The sequence below is a fragment of the Populus euphratica genome, unplaced genomic scaffold, assembly GCF_000495115.2.
Source record: "Populus euphratica unplaced genomic scaffold, PopEup_1.0 scaffold202.1, whole genome shotgun sequence".
NCBI classification, from domain to species: domain Eukaryota; kingdom Viridiplantae; phylum Streptophyta; class Magnoliopsida; order Malpighiales; family Salicaceae; genus Populus; species Populus euphratica.
Genome location: NW_011499975.1, coordinates 573,469 through 582,920, shown reverse-complemented (window position 1 = coordinate 582,920; position 9,452 = coordinate 573,469). Strand labels below are relative to the sequence as shown.

Here is a 9,452-nt window from a genome sequence, read left to right as displayed (position 1 = left end):
AAATAAAATAAGTAACAATCAAAAGAATGGGAAGCAAATTTAATAGATAAAAATTTTTAATTAAAAGATGATAAAGAAAAAGCAAATAACAATTATAAAAATAAAGACCAAAATTAATATAAAAATTATATTCTAATGGATGAAATTAAAAAGTAAATATTTAAAACAATATATATATATATATAGCAATAAAAAGTTTGAGAATTAAATTTGATATAATCAGTAAATAATATGATATTTTTAAAATTTTTACAACTTTCAAAATGTATTTTTTATCCAAATTTTTTAGAAAAATATTTTTTTAAAAACCAAGCTAAATTTTTTAACCAAAAAATATTTTTTGTTGATTAATTTTTTTAATAATAAATAAACATAAAAAAATTTAAAAATTAATTTTTTAAAAATTACTTTTCAAAAAATAAACATGTATTTAATATGATATGAAACGGGAAAGTTTTCCAGATAAGATAAAATGAGCCTTATAGGTCTTACAAATGCTAGGCGCTATTTTCCTGCAATGAAGGAGATAGTGGAAGTGGATTGTTTATTCATTCACAGAGCCAGAGGCAGACCATTTATAACGCAGCCTTCTAATGCCAGAATACATGGGAAACAAAGCCATGCGATAGGTGGTTGAGAGGGACTTTCAGCAAGGTGCCCATGTTTGCTTTTTTTTGGCAATCAGCGCACGAAAGTGGATCACAGATGTGAAGGTATACACTAATGATCCCATATATGCCACTGAAGGACTTCCACATGAGTATTTACAGAGTTCAATATGCACATTGATCAGTATTGACATGGAGTTGCGGGATTGTTGGTTCTTCATTCAGGAGAGAATATGATAAGGCACAGCATGTGGAAATTGACATGAGCAAAGGTTTCTCCAGGTTTTTATCTGCTCCTCGTCGGATTAACACGAGTATGTACTCCATGAAAAATGCTTCGCATGGTAATGTGATTGGTCCATCACTTGGCAGCCCAAACTCATCTTTAGATAATTCAAATAGCGCTCTAAGAATCCCACTGTTAAGATATACTAATGGAACTAAGAAGCGCTTTTGATCAATTGTGTGGACAACCAAATGACCCTTGTCAGCAAGCACAGATGTTCTTTCATCATTCCATGTTGTTCGTGGCAGTGAGTTGCTCTTCCTGTTGATAGAAGCTAGCTTCTGCATCTTCTTTCCCAACTTGGTGAGGATGCTGGAACTATTCATGTCGGAATACTTGGATACAGAACTCGGAAGACTTGAGGAATGTACAAGAGGGTGGAGCTATGAGTTTTGCTGAGTGGAATACAAACTGATCAAGCAGTGATTTTTATTTATACAGGATAACAAGGATTGTAATTCTTGTTTTTGTTTATTTCTTTTTTACAGGGAATCACCCATCATATCATCCATCTTTTGGTTTCGTTTTGACTCAGGAATCTGTCGAATAACGTGTCTAGTAGACTATTGACCTGGTATGTTTTGAAGAAGGTTGCCTTGATTTTATCAAGGATCTGCTTTTTTCATGCACTGAGTAACAGCACAGTCAAGGGTGCTGGGAAAGAATTTTCCAGATAGAGCATAGGACATAGGAGTAGGACAGTCTAACTTGTTTTAATTAAAATCAAAAATACAATATTTCTCTGTTTCAAGAGTTGAAGAGGAAGCTTATATTTTGTCTTGCAATACTAGCTTCCACCTTGTCAGTATAGGACTGTACAATGGAAGTAGCCATTGAGATCAATAGTCAGTATGATATGATAGCACTCAGGATTAAGTTGCTTATTGGTGTTGTGATTGCGGGAGGTTGACCCGCAATCATAAATATTATTATTTGGTAATATTTTAAAAGTAATTTTTTATTAGGGTCCCATTATTAATTGTGATTATGCCACAAATTTAGAAGAAGTAATTTTGTACTGTTTGCTGTGCTCAGAAATTCCATGAACAGTTAAGTTATGTTTGATTCTTCTGGTCGGGTCAGACTAGTTTGAAATTTAGAATGTATTAAATTGAGTTTGATTTAATAAAATAAAATAAAATATTTTATTTTTAATTATATTTTATTAAAAATTTAATATGATATTATATAAATTAAATAGAAATCGCTTGATAATGTAATATTTACAGAATTTAATCACAATCCTAATTATATTTTATTTGATGTTGTTACGCTTTTAAAAAATTTATAAAAACTGTAGTACTTGTTAGATGTATTTTATATGTGATAGAATTACAGATAGTTTAATGAAACAGTAGAAAATATTTTATACAAAGTATTATTTATTTCATGATATAATAATAATAGTTAAATCTATAATATTTAAATTAAAAATCATTAATATTAATATAAATATTTTTTAAAATTATTTTATAATTTCAATTTCAAAAGTATTTTTAACTAAACACATTAAATTATTTTTTATTTAATTTTAATTTCAATCGTACTTTTAATCAAACATATATTTTTTTAAATTAATTAAAAATAATTTTTATAAAATAATTTCATCCAAACAATAAATAAATATTATCAAACACACCTTAAAACAGTGTAATGCGACAGAAAGGGTGATGCTCACAGCAGAGAAAGTTGGAGTTCACCAGAGGGACCAGGGTGGCGCCAGCAATATACAATAGGGTTTGCGTTTTTCAAGAGAGCATCCAGGAATTCAGGCGGTGGTTTTTGAATGAAACGAGTCTGTTCGGGCTGCCTATTTGCTCCTCCTACTTTTTCTCCTTTTCTTCCTCTTTTCCCCACCGGGCCTTAGTTGGGCCGGGGGTTCTCCTTCTCTCTTTCTTCTTTTCTTCTTCTTCTCTCCACCTGGCCTCGATCAGGCCAAAGGTTCTGTTGGGTTGTCCCTCTAGATTCGATTGGGCTGGCCTTTTCTTCCGTCTCCTCTCTTTCTCACCTTCGGATGGGCCTTTTAGATTTGAGGGTTTGACTGGTCTACATGGAGGAGGGTCCTGTTGGGCTTATGGAGGGTCGGTTGGGCTTCATGGACAAGGGTTTAGTTGGGCTGTCAGCTCTTCCAGCCCACTTCTTCTTCCCTCTTTTTTGTTTTAGATTGTGGTAGCCATTGTTTTTTTTTTAAATTAATACATTAAAATGTTTGTTTTATTTTTTAAAATTTATTTTTAACATCTGTAAATTAAGATGATCTAAAATCATAACAAATTAATGTATAATAAAAAATTAAAAATATATTTTTTAAACACAATAAACAAAAAACATAGCTGAAATTTGAAATGGTAGTTGGTCCACCTCCTTGATCCAGATCTGAATTAGGGCGGACTGCAAGGCAGGGGAGCATATAAGCCCACTACGACACAAGCCCAGTCCTATCTACCTAGCCCAACTGCAAATAAATCCCTTAACTCGCAGCACCAGGCAGCCCTAATCAGTAATTAACTAGTGATTTATGGTTTGTTTTTTAAATAATAATCGGGGTGAGCTAGACGTTAATGGAAGGCAAAGTCAGAGGATAGCATAGAACCGCCGTCCAACCTTTTCAAAATGGTAGATGATTGGCCCCAGACAAGATCCTTGTCCAAGGACCCACCATGACAGAGCGCAGAGCACGTGTACGGTCAGGAAACGAACACCAGGTCACCAAGTAAAGGGTTGAAGGCCCTGGAGGGTTTTTTCCAATTGGGAGCAGGGTAACTATCATGCTTGATGGCCTTGGTGAATGAATAAAAAACTGCGATGATGGGTGCCGACGGACCCCACCATGTTTCTTTTCTATGTTTTATTGTGAGTGCGTAACCGACTTTCACCTCCCAATGCAAACTTTATGCCATTGTTTTTTGTCGTTCTGGATTCTTCCTTTCTGCGGTCATTTTCTCAGATTAAACACATTCCTCCTTGTGATTGTGGTCATTTTTTGACCTCCCTCTCTGTACTGTACGAGAAAGTATATTCCAAAACCAAAGAAGCCCCAACATATTTTGTTGCTTAAATGCTCCGTTTCTTCGTTTATTAGCTTGCGAAGGGAGATCTTGACCCCTCTGAACGACGTTGTTAAAGGCCCGTGACTCGGTTTCATATCACGAGTATTATTTACTAGAAATGATTATGTAAATAAATTTAGTAATGAATGAGAGTTTAATTAATTAAATTCGTGTGATAATATTTCTATTCGTTATTTTATCTTCTGAAAACAATTTGTATAGCTTCGTGGGCATTGCATGTAAATTTTAAAGCAGGTGATAGTACCTCGCTATAATGAATTTCGGAGAAGGCACCGGATTGATGGCGTGAAGTGTACCGCTGATAGGTGGACGAATGCGATTACACGAGAACGCCGCCCACAGCTTGCTGTCTTTGTCCGTTTTGTATATTGAATGTTTTATGCAGTTAATTTTTAAAGATTTTTTTAATATATTAAAATAATATTTTTATTTTTAAATATATTTTTAATATTAATATATTAAAACAATATAAAAATATCCAAAAATAATTTAAATAAAAAAATAACCCCTTTAAAACATGAAAACAAAGTAAATGTCCATGCCGTAAAAGAATTGGTTGGGTGGATTGAATTGTTGATATCCAAAAGGTGATGTTGTGATTAGCAATTTCATCGGCATTGATTCTTTTGTGATTTTCGTTTGAAAAATCTAAAGCAGTCAATTGATTACCTTAACTTTTTTTTCATTTGCATATGGCTTCGAGTAATAGCAGTTGTAAATAACCAACTTTCACCTGTAATTATTATATAGGTACTAAAATGAAATGGTGATGTTTTTATAGAAATAGTATAATTATAAATTTTACCAATTATTTTTGTTACCATTTTTCTTTTTATCTTTATTCTTTTGTGACATTTTTTTTTTGCAATTTTTTTTTAAAAAACATATTATTTTTTATTTTTTACACTTTGAATATTTATCGCTTTACATTTCATACTATTATTTTTTTTTATCTTTATTCTTTTGTATTTTTGAAAAAAAAACAATTGTCTTTGCACTTTTTTTTGAAAACTTATTATTAAAATAATAAAAAAATGATGTTTTATTATAGCAGTTACAACATTATTTTATTTTTCTGTTATGTTAAAAATAAGCTTGAGATTTTACAAGTTCTTATTGACTTTTATAATTATATATAAGCTTCGGCATTTTGATTCATGATTATATTTTTTATTTGGTGACAAAAAAAAATGTTAAGAACACTTATATATTAATTCTTTCATGTTAGGAAAAAATATTTGACCTATATCAAAGCGGGTTAAATAGACACGTTGACACTTTGTTTTTTGTATTTACTGGCATTTAGATAGTTTTTAATGTATTTAATTAAATGCATGCATGGATCTTTTGATTTATAATTAAAATTTTAAAAAAATAAAAAGCTTGCATTCTTTTGCAAATAAAAAATATCCAAACTAGTTATAATTATTATAATAAACTCTAAACTAAATGAAAAATCATTATAGAAATCTATAATGAATCCACAATGTTTTCTCATTTCCCCTCTCTCTATATGAAAATAAAACCTTGCACTAGAGTTATTGTGGTCTTTTTCATATGGACATATTTGAATCTGAAAAAATCATGGGATGCACAAGAATCTTTTTGCATTTTATTTGAATAGTACAATTACCAAAATAATATTTTATGCAAAAAAAAAAAGCTTTGTACAATGGCATTGTGGTCATTTTATTAAAATGAATAGCAAAAAACTAGGATGCCCACTGGGTAAAGTAATTTTTACACTTTCTTATATGGGTATTTTTATCTTTGTCTTTATGATTTTTTTTTTAAAAAAAAAATTTTAGGTTGACTCAAAAAAAAATTTGTTTTTCAATAATATAAAATAATAAAAGAAAATCATTGTTAGCAAGTGAAAAACATTCCCTGGTAAGTAGATGTTGACCACATCTTTCAAGTGAAACATATGATTGTATCCTATCATTAAATGTTACCTCTCATGGCTACATTAGAAGTGCTCTAACATTTTTTTCCTAGAGATATAATATAATGGTAAAGGATAAATAATTTGTCGCAGATGGTTTTTTTCTCTCTCCTCCCCCAAAAAAAATGCATGTTAGCCCTTTTTTATTTTGGTTTTTCAATTTCAATTTCAATCCCTGTTCTTTTAATTTTGGTCCTGACTTTTTTATAAAATTTTGGTTTGTTTTTAACCTTCGACCTTCAATTATAAATTGTCATATATTTTCCTTTTCAATCCATTTCTTATTTGTTTTATTTTATTTTTTTCATTGATTCTTTTGTTAAAGTTTTATTATTTTCAACTTCATCGTTCAATCATATTTCATAGTTTATTATTTTTCTCAAATTTGATCCTCTAATCATAGAATCTTTGTTCCCTATAATTTATTTTTTATTTTGATCTCCGTCGTTGTTCTTTTAATTATAATTTTTTAAGATCTTTTTGCATATTTTTTTATTGGTTTCACCCTTTAAAATTTGATTTACAAGGGATTGAACTTTATGGTTTTTCTATTTATGGTCCTTTTAGTATGACGACTAGGTCACATGTTTTAAAAATTAATTGGAGTTGGCATTCTTATTTTTAGCTCATTTTATTTTTTGAATCCATCATTTGAAACTATTTTTTAAAAAAAAACAATTGGCTATGTGATTTTCTTAAATTTGTTTTTTATCGGATTATTCTAGTTTCATAAATTAAGTTATGGGTTTTGAAGGTCAATCGGGGTTGACTCACCTCTTATTATCTGGTTTACACGTCAATCACGTTAACTCATGCTATATGTTTATCCAATTTCATACTTTCAAGTTTTTTTCTAAGGTTATTGTGATTTTTTACTAGTAGAAATTGTATATAAAATCAATTTATTAAACTTGATTGGGCTTGTAGCTCAAATCATTTCTTTTTTAAAAACAAACGTGTTTATTATACTTGGACTATCATTGCCTTTTTATTATAATTTTTGTTTTTATTTTAATTGACATCATTTGAAAAAATATTTTTTAATTTATGTTTTAATAAATATCCCTCCTTTGTGATTTTGTGATTTTTTAATTATTTTTTATGTATTTAATTTTTTGCGATATTATCTTGATTTATTCATTTAAAAAAATATGTCTCATATAGATGAAATTTATTTTTATTTTGAAAAAGATAATATTCACAACATGTACAATCTTGCATGATATTTTTTTCCTTTTATTTCACTCAGTCAATTTCATATGCGTCCATTTTTATTGTTCTTTGATTGAATAAAAAATTATTCATAATAAAAACAGATCTATAAATACCAATGAGTGAATATTTCATTTTACAGGAACAAATATTTTAATTTATATTTATCTTTTTATTTTCTTATTTTCACGTTTAATTATAATTAATTTTTATTTATTTATTTACATGTATAATTATCGATTTATTTAATTAGATGATTGCATAAGCTAAAAACCAAGTTTTCCTCTAAAGACATTATTCATACCCTCACATTTAATAATCGCGGACTCATCGTTCATAATTTTTATATTTTTTTATTTTATTCCTCAAACACTTTTTATGTGATTTGAACATTTTATGGCCAAATTAGAGGACACTTGCATCAGATTTCTTAAGGAAGAGCAAAATTAAAAAAAAAGGATCAAAATAAAAATAAGTATTGGTTTCAATATTGGGTCAAAACATTCACCTTATACTCCTAATTTTCAAATTATAAGTCTATGATCCCTCTAGTTTTTACAAATTTAATTTTAATTCAAAGCTTAGTTGTTTTTATTTTTCAATCTCTAATTTAGGATATAAAAGAAAATGATTATAATGAAATAAATAAAAACTATCAGTTGCAGTTGATGCGGATTATAATTTTTAAAAAAATGATTATAGTATTAGTGAATTTCATTGAATGTAGGTTTTTTATCCTTCAGTTTGGATGAGATAATAAATTTGGATCAACGAAGGTTTTTTTTTTATATTTAGTTTTGGGTTTTGGATGATTTCTATGTTATTTGAGGCTTTTTGCAAGTCTATCAAAATATTTAAAATGTTTCATAAATATTTTGTTTTAGAATAAAAAAAAAACACCAACCCTAATTTTTTGAATACCATCATGACCGGAATATTAGAAAAAAACAAATGATATGTCGTGTGGCTAATATAGATGACACGTAGCCTGCATTTATTTTCTCGATAAATCTTGTCATTCACCCCCATTACCTTACAAACAAAAAGTTTTTGTTTGCACAAGCTTGCCTTTGCAGTAGAAGATCCATTCTAAATGGATCAAGCTCGTATTCGTTATTTGCGTATTATTTTTATTGAAGAATAATTTTTAATAAAGTATTAGTTTTAGAAGTAATGCAATTTTTTTTTTTAATTTTAACTCAAACATGTTTGCTAATCATACATTTTTAAATTGAATTTTCTGAAAAAACATTATTTAGAAAAAATATTATGTGAAGTCAAGGTTTGTTCTTTTTTTTACAAAATTGATTTTATCTCTAAAACTTAATTCACACTAAATAACATCTTCTTTTTTATTTTTGCATTTTAAAAGTTTTTTTGAAAAAAATATTTTTTTATTTATTTTAAATTATTTTTTTTAATGTTTTTAAATTATTTTAACAGACTAATATTAAAAATATTACTAACATATATTTTAATATAAAAAATTATTTAAAAAATAAACATAACAATACTCCTAAAAAAGTAATATTCATAACCGTATTATCTTTTGTTATTTTTTTATGACTTCCCGTTATTCCTTATATATCTTTATCGATGGTTTATTTTTCCTTTTTAGATCAAACAAATACGAAAAAATTGCAACAATGTTTGAACCTAGAAAGAAAACTGGACTCCTACTTGCACTGGTCAGTAAAAGGGTATATTAGTCATCATAAGCTACCAAGGAAAACAAGCAGAGGTCTGCGCCTTTCTGGGGTCAACAAACACGAAGCTATTGTCCAGCAAATCAAAGCGTGCCACGTATGTTAAGACATGTCACTGAATAAGCACATACATGCCGTTTTATCACATACATTCATGCAATTCACTATCAATAACTCAAGATTGACGTGGTGTCTGAGAGCGTTACTGTTCCTGGATGCTATTTTATTAAAAAAATTAATATGTTTTCTGATAGTTTTACTGTGATGATATAAAAAAATAAAAAAATTTATTTTTAATTTATTTTCTTAAAAAAACTATTTTTAAAAACAAACTACACAGTGTCTCAAACAAACACTCATCTATAAAAGCATTCATGGAAATGGGTCCCACAGAAATCATAGTGGTCACCTGGTGTAAAAACCCAGGATTTATAAAAAAAATATATACATATATATTCCTAGAGCGGCATTGGACCACGTGTAACTTAGGCTGAGATCCAGGAACTCGTGTATATCTGTAATTCGTTTCTGGTTGGTTATTCGTCACCGCAATAATAATAATTATTATTATTTTCACTCGATTCTCTTATTGATTGTTTTGCTGACTGTTCATGAAGAAAATAT

At 28.7% G+C, this 9,452-nt stretch overlaps 1 protein-coding gene across 1 annotated transcript; it reads right to left on the bottom strand.

The window, feature by feature from the left end:
- Positions 1–773: 773 nt before the first annotated feature.
- Positions 774–1,220, bottom strand: LOC105139524 (uncharacterized). Its single transcript, XM_011045996.1, has one exon. It carries the CDS (start codon positions 1,218–1,220, stop codon positions 774–776), a length of 447 nt encoding a protein of 148 aa, XP_011044298.1.
- Positions 1,221–9,452: the final 8,232 nt, after the last annotated feature.

Excerpts from the sequence above, each read along its gene's own strand:
- LOC105139524 (XM_011045996.1), bottom strand. The coding sequence starts at position 1,220 with ATGAATAGTTCCAGCATCCTCACCAAGTTGGGAAAGAAGATGCAGAAG.